At 50.4% G+C, this 14246-nt stretch overlaps 1 protein-coding gene across 2 annotated transcripts in view; it reads left to right on the top strand.

The window, feature by feature from the left end:
- Positions 1 to 14246, top strand: part of RXRA (retinoid X receptor alpha) — a 224881-nt gene that overhangs the window by 136863 nt on the left and 73772 nt on the right. For both annotated transcript variants that reach the window (XM_074973501.1, XM_074973502.1), the window contains exon 2: positions 11255 to 11520. In XM_074973501.1, the coding sequence (XP_074829602.1) occupies positions 11255 to 11520 (266 nt within the window). The remainder of the gene's footprint in view (positions 1 to 11254; positions 11521 to 14246) is intronic.

Consider the following 14246-nt stretch of genomic DNA (forward strand, 5'->3'; position numbering starts at 1 on the left):
TGGCAAAAGAATGCTTTTGCTGGTATAGCTCATACCAGATCAGTGAGCGAAATAAGCTAGCTGGGCAAAAGCATCTTTATGCTGGAATAACTGTGTCCACACTAGGGCTTTTGCTGGTATCGAAATGTTATAACAAAATCACCCTCCTAACTGATGTTTTGCTACTGGCAAAAGTTTTCAGTGTAGACCCGGCCTCAGGGTTAATAAGGGAACCCAGTCCAGAGACACCCAATGAAGGAAACACACAGCAAAAAAAGAAACCCGTCCAGTGCACCACATGACAAAATGACCTCCAGGGACCAGTTTTGTTCAGAGGCTTTCAGTGTGTGTAACTCCAGAACAGCAGCAAACTAAAGGGGACCTAAACCAGCCTCCACCCCTGCACATCCGAACACACCCCAACATTTGGTGGAATTTGGATCAGGCTGTGACTTTACAGCAAGACTCTAGTAACCTGTGCAAATGGGTGTAAAACGCTGGTGTCACGGAATGTGGAGGAGTCAGGGCCCTACACCTCCCCTTCCTGCGATTCACCGTGACTCTCAGCCAGCCAGTAAAATGGAAGGTTTATTGGACGACAGGAACACAGTCCCAAACAGAGCTTGTAGGTACAACCAGGACCCCTCAGTCAAGACCTTCTGGGGGTCAGGGAGCTTAGACCCCAGCCCTGGGGCTCCCTCCGAGTTGTCAGCCAGCTCCAAACTCAAACCCCCTCCAGCCGTCACACCCCGCCTCCCCCTGGTTCCTCCTCCAGCCTTTGTCCAGTTTCCCCGGGCAGAAGGTGTCACCTGGCCCCAACCCCCCTCCTGGGCTCTCATGTTACATGCTCAGGTATCTTCCCTCAAGGAGAATCTCCCAACCCCAATGCAGACAGTCCCAGTAAAACTCCCGACCCCTGCAACATTCCCAGGTCCATACTCCCCACTCCCTGCTGCATCACAGCTGGTGACTCCGAATAGTGGCATTTCATGTTCACTTTGCACTGGTGTGAATGACCATTAGAGCTGGCTGAAACTTGGAAAATACTTAGTGTAAATCTGTGCAAAAATCATGTCCCCTTTTTCCACTGAACATGTTCAAAATTTAAATAATTTCAGCTGGCTCGAATGAGGACATAATGAGCAAGGCAATAGGGAAGGTTAGGGGAAAGATGGCCCAGTGGCCAGACGCTAAGCCAAGTCTTGGATAGCAGGTCTGCCACTGAGTTCTTGTGTGACCTTGGGAAAGTCTGTTAGCCTCTCAGTGCCTCATCTGTTCCATGGGGATAAATGCCCTGCTGCGCCTCCCAGGGGTGTTTTGAGGAGAAATACAGTAAAGGCTGTGAGGCTTTTAAGTTATTAAAGTAATAGGAGCCTATATGAGTACCCAAGATAGAAAGAGTCAGGTCTCTTATCTCTACAATAGGTCAAACCAAACCTCCTGGGTCTAAACATCCTTGAGCTTTAGGAAAAGTCCAGTCCAGACTTTGTGGCTTATGGCTTTATGATTAGTTTAAAAAAAAGAGAAAAAAAAATAGAATTTCATTGCAACTCATTTAGCTGCCTAAGAGACCCAACTCTGATTTCTAAGTATCGTGGGGAGCCTTGTGAATATATAAAGCTCATCCGTGCTTAGAAAAGGAAAGCAGAGACAGAGAAAGCGCTGCAATTTTAGGATAGGGAGCAAGAGGGGAAAGTGCCTTGATAATGTATTTCTTTGATTTAGAAACAGGCACACATAACACACAGTTTATTTTGGTCTCAAACTAGTCATACAAAACTGTTTCCAAATGACAGAACTGCACAAGAAAAATGAATAGTGCATACCAGGCGAATAAATAATTCCCTTGTTTAACTTAAAATGGGCTTGGAAAATGCTCCCCCCCCCCCGACTCTCTTTTAGCCGCAGTACAACTAACACCCATCACTTTTGAGTTTACTTCTTTTCTGACAGGTTTTTTAAAAAAAAAAAAATCCAGAATTGTGAATTTTTGGAATGTTTTTTTTCTAGCTATCTAACTTTGCACATGAATATGGCCTTCATCACCTCAGTATCTGAGCACTGCACAACTCCCCTGTGAGGTGGGAAATACTATGTCCCCATTTTACAGACATGCAACTGAGGCACAGAGAGACCACATGATTTGCCCACGTCTGTAGCTGAGCAGGGAAATGAACTAGGGCTATGTACACACACAACTTAAGTCGACATAAGTTATGTCACTCAGGGGTGTGAATTAGCCCCCCTGGAGTGACATAACGTACGCTGACTTTGCTGCTGCCATGTGCAGGGTCTGGAATAATTAAGCGGATGGGAGAGCTTTTTCCCATTGGCTTAGAGCAGCTACACTAGAGAGTGCTGCTGTAAGATTTCTAGTGTAGCAATAGCCTAGGTCTGCCAAGTCAACACCCTAACCATTGGGCCATCCTTCCTTAGCACCTCCAAGTGGTGTATTCATACATCTGCCACGTTAAAGCAGCCAGGCACAGCCTACAGTCTGGCACACGGGTGTACACAAGATGTTGAAACAAAACCTTGGTCATTAACCTCCCCACAAAATATACCCTGAAACCAAACAGGATGGGTCTGGGATTGGGGCATAACACTGCCCTGCCTGGGGGACAAGATGGCTGTTTTAAAATGTTGCTGTACAATGATCCCTCAGTGGAGCTATTTGTTTTAAGAAAGATTTGTGTCTTCTCTGTACGTACAGCAGTTGGTTTCTTTTTTAAAGGAATACTTACCACACAGAGTGTTTATTTACATTCTCAAGGCACCGTGTGGAGAGAAACCAAGTGAGAGAGGCAAAGAGAGTAAGAGAAAGGAAAAATAGCCGCTCTCCAGGGTGAAGATCAGTCAGCAAGAGGGAAGATGAGGAACAATCGCATTCAAAGGGAGACACATTCGTCAAAGCACCACATGCCCTTGAGTTGGGTCTGGCATGACTTGTTGGCCTAGTGCTATGCTTCCTGGTAGCTAATCCTCCTCCTGCCAGGATGCCCCCTGGCACCAGAAGGCTAGAGGATAAGAAATGCCTGAACCTGCAGCCACATTTGGTGTAAGGGTCAAGCCCACAGCCAGCTTCAGTGACTAGTGAGTGTCCTCACAAGGGACTAGTGAGTTTCCTCCTGCTAGTTGCTCTGTGCGTGAGGCTCTCTGCTGCATTTTAACTGAGCATCCTCCTTGGATGGTGCTGACCCAGCAAAAGGGAGAGAGAAAGAAGAGGTGGATGACAAAGAAAGGCGAGAGAAGAGAGACAGATGCAGGAACCCGTCCCACCCAGGAGCACCCAGACGTTCTTTGTCATTAGGTCAGGACCTCCATGTATTTTAATTGCACGGGTCACTAATAATTACAAACCCACCCACAAAAAAAAGAGAGGCTTCTGCTTTGTAATTGCGTGACCGTTGCTATGCTGGTAGCGGGCGCGATAAAGGATGGCTCTGACATTCAAAGGTATAGTCCAGACAGGGTGAATTTCCTGTGGAATTTGCGATCCTCTTCTTGACTTTTCATAGAGGCTGTTGTTTGCAGAAGGAGTGAATGGATCTTGGTGTTGCTTGTCCTTTCCCCCTACTTGGATACAGCTTTAAGTCCTGCAGAACACGTATCAAATCCCTCTTTGAGCCTATGGTTTCTAGCAACAGGTGTTGATAAAGGAGGGGGCAGGGAAAAGCAGGGAAATATCTTCCTCTGGTGCTAACACCCATCCCCAGGGCAAGGCCCCATGTTCCTTCATGACTGTCTGGGGTACAGAGACTCACCTTCACTGCTGAGACTATTGTCCTTGTGAGGTTGCGGCTGCAGCCTCCTCACTGAGATGAGAAAAGGGTTTCTTTGGGTGAGAACTGCATTTCGAAAGCTGCATAAGGGTTTTGTCAGGTCGGCTGTGGATGAAAGGTGTTACACGCGCACAGAGCTCGCTACTTCAGTTTCCTTGATGCCCTGAGTCATGATTTTCCCAGGACAGAACTTTGCTGCTGGAAATGGTTATGCTAGAGCCAAGGGCTTGGTAGCATCTGTGTTAGTCTACAGTGGACTCTTGTTGGGTTTTTTGCCTTTTTTTTAAAAAAAGAAAAGCAAAAGCAAATGTGAATTCAGTGCTGGTGAAACAAGACTGACATTCTTGGAGATCGCCATTTCATAGACTTTAAGGTTAGAAGGGACCGTCATGATCATCTAGTTTGACCTCCTGCACATTGCAGGGCACAGAACCTCACCCACCCACTCCTGGAATAGACCCATAAACTTGCAAGTGACCTGTGCCCCATCCTGCAGAGGAAGGCGAAAACCCCCCCAAGGTCTCTGCCAATCTGACCCAGGGAAAAATTCCTTCCTGCCCTCAAATATGGTGATCAGTTAGACCCTGAGCATGTGGGCAAGATTCACCAGCCAAACTTTGTGTTTTTGCACAGAGCATGTACAGTGAAAGGCAATGACAGTCTAACCTCCCTGTCAATGTGCCTTAACCCAAGCGTGGAGAGAGCCCTTGCAGGGGTGAGTAAGTTCAGTCTCAATGCTGTCTTCAGTCCTTAGTCTTTTGGCTGAGAGAGCAAACAAAGGGGGCAATTAGTGTCAGTGGTTTTTGTATGACATGGGCACTCCTCTGTTGGGGCTGGACTAAGACCCCCCCAAATCCATTTCACATGGGTCAATGAGCAGAGGTTAGTCTCTACTGACCTAGACTGGGTTCCTAACTGGAGACTTAGGGGCATAAGGATGGTTACCGAACCCTTGAGCTGCTCAGCTCTTATTGCACCCGTAAGAATCAAGATCCCACAGTCTCCTGTGAGATCAGAGGTTTATTGATCCTGGCGAGGGAGTGGTGATTGGGTGGCGTTAATAAACCACTGTGAAAAATACATCTGACATCTGCATCCAGCCACATACACAAAAGCGTGTACACGAGAGCTGGCTGCAAAATGGGAAGGAAAATTCATTGAAAGTTTTCTTTCCCTTTTTTATTGTTTTAATTAAAATTCTATTCGCGGTGAAATTTTATTAATCATCCCCTATTTAAACGCCTCCTTAAGACTCGCTGTGAGACAGTACTTCGCAAGATAGCAATATTTGGCTTTTTTCAGAGTAACAGCCGTGTTAGTCTGTATTCGCAAAAAGAAAAGGAGTACTTGTGGCACCTTAGAGACTAACCAATGCATCCGATGAAGTGAGCTGTAGCTCACGAAAGCTCATGCTCAAATAAAATTGGTTAGTCTCTAAGGTGCCACAAGTACTCCTTTTCTTTTTGCGAATATTTGGCTTGGGATATGAAGCACCCAAAGTTCCAGGGCTGTTTGGGTCCAGGGCTTGGGTCTGTCTTGTTATGAATGGAGAGGCCATCTGAAAAATTCAGATGTGGTTCAGATTTGAGGGAGCGTGGTTTTCTCTGCTAAACACGCACGTGCAAACGTGCGCACCAATGCACAAAACACACTTGTGCACATGTCCCCAAAAGTACACAAACCCACAGCACGTGCACACAAGAACCAAATATATCCACGCGTATGCAAACAACGGCCATGTATGTACACTTATACAATACACTTGCACACAAACATGCACATACAACACGTGTGTAGAAACATACCCAAACAATGCACAGGCGTGCACACATGTACACAGACCCACACATTCATGCACTCACACTTACGTGGTTTGTCCACACAAAAGATTTGTCTCCATTTTCTTTGTGCCTAGATGATTTTCTCCAGACCTGCCCCAGAAAACACGCCCATTTCCTCACTGGGTGCCTGGGAATGTGTCTGCTTGGAAAGCAATGTGTAAACAGGATGAGTAATAGAAGCCGGTTCAGGAGAGTGAGGGTGTGTGGCGGCCGGGGAGGGGGGATGTTTTGCTTTTGGTTCTAATTTTACTGAAAGGTGGCTGTGTGTTTTGGGAAAGGCGCTTGGACAGCAGGCTGGGGCCATCAAGCTCTTTGTTTTCTGCTGTTAGAGTTTGCTGGATGTGGGCTGATCTCCAGTAACCTGCCCATGACCTTCCCCACTTTGTACATTTGACTTAAATATTCAGGGCCTTGTTTTAAAAGGAAAGACCCTCCCTGCCCCTCACCCGGCTTCCTTTCCTTCGCTCTCCTTTCAGTTCATGGGCCTTTTCTTTTCTGCTGTGCACCTCTTAGGAGCTGGTTCAGCCTGGATCCTCAGTGCCATCTCTCCAACATAGCATTCTGGGTGGTACCAATCCAAAGCGGGACTTGTCCCTTCCTGGCTCCTTTGAGGCCTGCCTGGGGGTACTCAAGCTGCTTGGTCACAATTGCTTGCCATCCTGCCTATGATGCTCCTCTGTTTATCCAGGTAGAGCTCAGGCAAGGGTAGAGTAAGCTTCTTGTGTGCTGGCCTACCCAGGTGCCTTAGCCCTGCCCTGGAGGGGGGTGCTCTCTAAGGCTGAGACAGGGGCGCAGTTTGCACCGTCCCATTGCATCCTTGACCCTCTGCCAAAGCACCAGTCACCACAGGTTAGCCCGACTGATGGACAGATGGATTGGTGTCCAGCCAAGTCAGATCGACAGACAGAGAGCCAGCCTGGGCTGTGATAAGCAGTGCCACTGCGGTCATGTTTTTTGGCCAGGTAGAGACTTGTCCACTGGGGAACAGGGCTGAGGCCCATCAAACTCATTTCACATCGGGGCTCGCAGCAGGTCTGGAGGGGGAAGTAGAGGGTGGGGGAGATGGGCCTCTTCCTGACTGGAATCCTCTGGCCTGCTCTTTAGTGTAATGTCAGAGTGGCTCATTGGACTGGAAATGGGGAAACCCATGGGACGCTCATAGGGGCCCTTCCCGGCTGGAAGAACACCTCAATCAGACTCATCTCGAGTACCCACCACACAACAGAGGACAGGGGCACCTTGTGGCAGGAATCATCTCTGCTCCACTGCTGAGGGCTTCTGTTGTTCTGCCCCTGCTCCCTTCTGCCTTCAAGCCGTTGAGATCCATTGTGCCTCTCATCTGGTTGGTTTATTGGCTCATTTCCCGCTATGTCCTTAGCAATGCTCTGGAGGCATACGTTACTGGAACAGTGCCTCTGGGAGTCAAGCTGGTTGAGCCCATAGGAGGAAATGGAGCAGCCTGCATTCTATCCCGGGGCGTGCTGGGGATGAGTTAGAAGAGCGGACTAGAGCAGTAGTGTTTTTCCATTGCTAAGTAAGTGTGAGCCGTTATCTAGCCAAACCCGGGCGGGGTGGCTTTGTATTGTTATCCCTGCTATACAGATGGGGAAACTGAGGCCCGATCTACACATTGACAGCGCTCAGGGGTTGTGAAAAAAAATTCGCACACCGAAGTCCATAGCTGTGCCGACCTAGTCCCAGGTATAGACACAGCTAGGCTGATGGAAGAATGCTTCCGTCAAGCTAGCTACCATCGCTTGAGGACGTGGAGTTCCTACCGCAATGAAAAAAACCATCTGTCGCTATTGGGAGCATCTACACTACGGCACTACAGCAACACAGCTCCAGGTCCGTAACTGGGCCATTGTAGTGTAGACGTGGCCTGGGGTTCAGAGAAGTTAAAATGATTTGCTTCAGATCTCTATCCCCTGTGTGGAGAGCATGGTATAATGGCACAGTCAGGAGACCCGGGACCTGGGCCTGTGTTGTATAACATAGGACCATCTTTCCTCTGAGCTGTTTCTAAACCAAGTGGCAGAGCAAGAGAGCCAGCCCTCGATCCATGTTAAATGCCTGTTACACATTCTGAAAGCATAAGAAACTTGCCTGGGTTCATGCTTTGTTGTAAACATGTCACTCCGCCCAGATTCCGCAGAGGGGTTGCCAAGGTTCCCAGTCTTGGGGCCAGTTGGTGATTTTGAACGAAACCCCTGTAAAACCCACAGTGTCAAATGCAAACCTGGATTTGGAGGTGGGGTGGAGGGGCATAAGGCCCTCCATGGGCTGCATCCAAATGAAAAGTTCACAGGGACCGAAACCCTGACACTCACCCAGTTCATCCCAAGTTCGAATGGTGGAGTGTGGGTGATGACAAGGAGTGGATTTTATGGCAGGAATTTACATGCCTCAGACACTCAGGGTGGCCTTGTTTTCTCCACTAGCCCAGGGCATTCAGGAATCTAGCATTAGTGTGCATCTGGGGCCCATGCCACTGTAGGTCAAGCCTAGGTGTGCAGGGTCAGATCACCTGTGCCACACGCTGCACACCTTCTCCCAGTTGCCAGGAGCCCGGGCGGGACTTTCTACAGCCACCTGTCCCACGATGTCACAGCAACCAGCAGGAAAAGAAACCTCCATGGAAGATGTTGAAACTTCAGCTGCAGTGCAGGGTTTCGGAGCCTAATCCCTTCCCGCTTTTGTGTTCGAGCGCCCGTGGAGCCAGTTTCTGCCCTTGTCTGGGAGGTTTAAGAATGATCTATTCAGGGAGGAAGCCTCTTTCTTCACACTTGTAATCCTGTTATGTCTACAACTTCGCTGCCTGCCAGACACAATGAGAACCGGCCTACAAGGGATTACAAGATGGGATTGGAGCGCTCAGCGCCGAGAGGACACAGCAGCCCTTTGTCTGGCTTGCTGCTTGGCTTGAGAGGGCCTTGCTGCACGACGCCCCATTGTGATGCCTCTTCACACAGAGAGATTCCCGAAGCAAGCTTTCCTGTCCTAGCTTTATAGAGCCGGCCTACAAACAGGTCCTGGTAACTGGTCAGCCAGGCAGCCAGTGAGACATCTTGCGGCAGTGTCAGCATCTGAATTTATCAGGTTGCCCAAACAGGCCTACAGGGGCCAGTTTGACTAGTGGTTAGCGCAGAGGCTTGGGACACAGGATTCTAGGGTTCGGTTCCTGACCCTGCAGCTGACTTGACATGCGAACTCTGGGGGGAAAACGTCACTTCTCTAGCTCTCTGTTTCCCCCACTGAAAACAGAGATACTATTTCCCTGCCTGCAGTGAATATCATAAGGCTGAATGGACAATAGTGAAACATTTTCAGATGAGAGTTGCCGTAGAGCCATGCAGTATATTTCTTTGTGTCTGCAAAAACTTGTATTCTGTTACTCAGAAATCCCCCGGCACTATATTGACATGGCATTCTGTTTATTAAGGGTCAGAGGGCTTGATCTCTGCTCACTGGTGTTATTGCGATCACATGCAGGCTCAGCAGATGGTCTAGTGGTCTGAGAGGGGGCCTGCCTCTTCTCTTAGAAGGGTATAAATCAGCAGCACCACCAAAGCCTGCAGAGTGACAGTGCTGTGACGTGGATGGAAGAGAGGAACCAGGCCCGGGGACTCAGCTGCTGGGTTCTCCTCCAGCCCAGCTGCGCAGCTCTCAGGCAAATCACAAAAGACAGCGTTTCCACTAATCTGGGGACTCCGAAAAATGGAGGCACCCCAAATCAGTGGCCACTTTTGAAAATTTGAGCCTTCCTGTCTCTGGGGCTCAGATTCCGCAGCGATAAATCTGGGACAACAAAGGTGGGGCCAGGCCTGGATTAACCAATGTGCACTCAGTGCACTTGGACAGCACCCCCATCTCACGGGGGGGCCCCGACCACTGGCTGGGGGTGACCGTGCGGCCTGGCACATATGATCACAGCACCATTCCAGGTTTGGCTTGGGTCATATAACCGGGGGCAGATGAGAGGAGAGGGAGGGCAAATTTGAGTGAAGGTGGGGGCCCCCCAATTTCAATAGTGCAGAGGGCCCCAAAATTCTTTAATCCAGCACCGGGAGACGATTGCTGTCTCTGGCCTAGACATGTATGATTGCATCTACAATCACATGGACTCGGGCTTGGGGTTTCTTCTTAACTCTCCTCCCTCACCCTCAAACCGTTCTAAATGGGGACCGTTTGAGCTGCTTCCCTGGCAGCCAAATGCCCTGTCATGCGATTTCTCATCACAGCCTTTGGAAAGCACTATTAAGAGCCCTTCTCTGCCTTGGTTGGGCTTGTTTCTCAGGCAGCGTGACAGGATGAGGAGGAAATGTGCCAGGAATGGCTCCGTCTACTCTCCATAGAGTTGGAGTCTATTTTTAAACATCCCCCGACTTCCCTGGGACTTGCAAAGCAGTTGGAGGTGTGGGGACGCTGCTCACAGAAAACTCCCAAGCCAAGCTGAATTCCAGTTCAAAGTCCCGAAAGGGCATGGAGCGACCCAGGGAAATGCAAGCCATGTATAGGAACCTGGACATCTTGTGCTCACTGGGGTCCGTGAGCAAACAAACGCTCCACCCCACAAACACGTACCATGCAAACACACAGCTCCCCTATCACACACACATTCAACCCACAAACACGTACCACACCCCTATCCCACACACACACACACATACACACACACACACACACTTCTGCCCCACAAACATACCATGCAAACACACTGCTCCCTATCTCACACACACACACCCCCCTCCTCTGCATACACTTGTGCCACACACTTTCCCCCTTATGAACACAAACCATACCACCCGCCCATATGGACACAAACACAACCCACACACACGGATATATAAACACACATCTCCCCCTCTCAGACACCACACACTTCCATCTCACACACAGATACCGAGACACACAACCCTCCCACAATACCACACAAATAGCCTACATATAGAGTGACACCAAAGTACATCCCTCATTCACGGACACACAACCAGCCTTGCTTAATAGTGTCATTATTGGGGTGGTTCCTAGAGGCCCCATTGAGCTATTGCCCACACACAATGGAAAGTTGATCTCAGCCCCAAAGAGCTTGTGTAACCCCGACAGACCCGGGTCGTCGGCAGGTGGGATCGAACCTGGGATCTCTGGAGCTAAATGCATGAGTCTCTACTGCATGGCTCTTAGCAAAGGCTGTGGCAGACTCATTAATCTCTAAGTGGTCTCCGTGCGGCTAGCGGGGACAGAATACCACACCCAGGAGGTGAGTGGGTTACACTTGCAATTAGGAAACAGCAGGTGATTACAACAAACAGCCAAGGGCAGCACAAGGTAACAGTGAGGCAACCGGAATGGGTGTTATAAGCAGTGGCCTCCACACACCAGCTGCCTCGCCGTTGTCAAAGGTTTTGAGCCTGTCCCCTGCGGGAGAGGAGCTCTAAGGACAGGTTTAAGGGCATCCCTGGTCAGATTTTCACAGGGATGGCCTGGAAGATAGCACAAAGGTGTTTGAGGGAAAGCTGGAGGATGGGCATCGTTAGCGGAACACAGGTGGGGGCCGGCTCGTTAAGCATGCAACATGATTGCTCAGGAGAGATCCCCTCAGAATGTCACAGACGGGGTTTTAAACCACAACCTTTCCTTTCTGTTTTACAGATTTTTCTACTCAAGTCAATTCCACGTCCCTGAACTCTCCAACTGGCCGGGGGCCTATGGCCGCACCTTCCCTCCATCCATCCATCGGGCCAGGCATTGGCTCCTCGCTGGGCTCTCCGGGTCAGCTCCATTCGCCCATCAGCACTCTGAGCTCCCCCATCAATGGCATGGGCCCTCCTTTCTCTGTCATCAGCTCCCCCATGGGGCCTCACTCAATGTCTGTCCCTTCGACTCCCAGCCTTGGATTCGGAACCGGCAGCCCACAGGTGAGCGGGGAGGAGAGAGCTGGGGGCTGTGGGGGAGGAGAAGGGTTTTATTTACAAACAGTGGGAAACGAAAAGTATCTTATCCACGTGGATTATAAAAAAAAAAAAACGTAGCAATGAGCTCAAACCAAGGCCCCAGACCGGAACAGCCGGTGAGGTGTTCTGATTCCAGATCCAGTTCTGAACTACACAGATGGGATCCCTCCAGATCCGGACACCTCCAAACATGAGCAAGGTTACCTGCGTGGTGCACCTGGACTCATGGAATTTTGTGGGGCGGTGGCTCAGTACGATCAGGGGTGGGAGCTTGGCTTTACAAGCCATGTGCCTCATTCTCCTCTGGCTTACGCTAGCCTCAGCCTGGTGTACCATTGTGGATCCCAGGGGCATATACTCCCGAGCTGCACCAGTGTATGTGAGAAGAGAGTCAGCCTCCGTCATTAGTGAAAGATGTCACCCGACAGGGATGTTGTCAGGCTGTTTGCCTGGGCTTCGTGTTATTGGGCTGCAATGGGGACAGAGTCACTCGGCCATTTAAAGAACAGTCCTGGTCAACAGCAAAAATCCAGCTGAAAAGCCTACGAGCGGAGCTGGTGCAAGCACGTTTGGGATCCTTTGCAAAGCTGGTTGACTGATGTCAGCAGAGCCGACACGGGTGCCACTGAGAGCAGAAACAACTGGATTCAAGGGCTTCCATCCTGGGATGAGCCAGGAACAAAATGGGAGACAGGGCAAAAATAGCTGTCAGGGCCGGCTGGAGACCTGCCCTGCTCCTGGCATAAATTGGAGGCTGTTTTAACACCTGTGCTCGTGCTGGAGCAGTCCCGTCCTGTAGCTGAGAAGAGCCAGAACTATCATACGCCCCCGTGCTGGGTATAGCGCCGTTCTGGGGCCCCCTTTTTCTGTATCGCCCCTATATACTGCTCCCTCTTGTTTCCCAGGCCGAATGTGTTCCCCTTCTCTTTACTGGCGGAGGGAAGCACTGCGGTTTGCTGACTGAAGATTATGTAAAAATCTCCCGCTATAAAGAAATAAGCGCCTTTTAAAAATAGCCAGAGCTGGGAGAGCCGCCCCGGCCCTGCCACCTGTTGCTGGCTGACTGCGTATACGTTGAGCAAAAGGGCAGATTAAGGGGTTGGCTACCACCTGCCGTTTGCTGTTGGTTTATTTATTTCACAGCCTCTCCGGGAATCAAACACCTGCCAGCACCTTTATTTTTATATCGGCCTGATTTATTTTCGAGGGATAACCACTTTCTTGGCTGGGGATGGGGGGGAGTGGCATTTTGTGCATGCCTGAGATGGAGCTATAAAGTCTGGGCTCCTCTGTCCCCCAGCCCGTTCATCACCCTCAGGATTCCACTTCTGTGCCCCAGAGAACAGCGTAGGGGTGCGGGGATAGACAAGAGTCCCTCTTGGGAGCCTGTCCTAAATCAACCCGAGTCTGCTGGAGTTCTGTCAGCACCGACTGTCCAAGCATGAGAGCCAGTGCCCGAGGGGATGGAGACCTCATCCATGTCCATGTGTCTGGTGCTGGGTGGGTCAGTGCCGCTGGTGTAAATAGCTATAGCATGTGTCTGTTCAGGGGTTGCTGGGGCCACTGGGGCCCCTGATGCCACCTAGGGCAGCCAAAACAGTTGCTCTGATTTATGGACCCTATGGGGCTTCGCAGGGTTGCAGAATTGCCAGAGAACATGCCACGTCCCCTGCCCCTGCGCTGAGTTCTCCTCCACTCTGCCAACCCCAGAACCCATGTCTCCTGGCTCCCTGTCCGGTGCTCTGTCCACTAGGCGAATCAATACATATGCCTATCCCCAGCATGGTGTCAACACTGAGCACCTGGGGTAGACAGACTGCCTTCCACCTTAAGGTCAGGAGGGGAGAAGTGAAACAACACTTCACAACTGTCTGTGGCACGAAGCCAGGGCAGTGGGAGACATGTAACAATGTGAGTGTGTGAGCTGCGAGCGGGAGAGAGTGAGAGGTTGCGATGGGAAGGGGCGACATCGCCAGAGTTTCAATGACACACGGCGGTTGTTGTAGGAAGCAGAGATGCACAAGACAGAGGAACTGAAATGAGAAGCCACGGAACAGAAAAGGGGAATTGAGAGCACATCAGATGGCGCTTAGCAGAACCCAAGCATTTACAGCAGCTCTAGACCCTGATGGTGTACCAAGAGTGCCTGTTATTTGCTCATGGCCTGTCTTAAATGGTTTTCCTGGAGGAGACCGTTTAAGATATTTTCAGTCTAATGGCTTTCGCCATCTGTCCCCTGTCTGTGAGCATTAGGCCCCTGTCATCGTTAGGGGCAGAAGGACTTACCTGAGCCTGCAGTGAGAGGGGAGGGAGGCAGTCCCCATCATCACAGTGTGGAGGAGGGCAGGCAGGCAGGCAGGAGAGGAATGCGATTCCCTTTGTCTTTGTACCAGCCCGCAAAGCGCCGAGGTTAATGAAGCATGTCCCCCGCGTTGCAGAGGGGAGATGGCACTGATGGAAGGTGGTTTGAATCAGATGGCAGATGCCACTTGCCATCAGACTACGCCTCGTTAGAGCTGGAAACCTAGCAGACCAGAAGGACACCAGGAGGATGAGGTGTGCCGGGCAAAGAGCCGCGAAGCCACACGCCTCCCAGCCCCGCTCGCTCTCCTTTGCAAAGTTTGTTTTGTTCTCTCCCCCATGGAACATTCTGTCCCTGCTGAACATATGCTGGTGCCCGTAAGCTTTGC

The sequence above is a fragment of the Natator depressus genome, chromosome 16 (genome assembly GCF_965152275.1).
Source record: "Natator depressus isolate rNatDep1 chromosome 16, rNatDep2.hap1, whole genome shotgun sequence".
Lineage (NCBI taxonomy): Eukaryota > Metazoa > Chordata > Testudines > Cheloniidae > Natator > Natator depressus.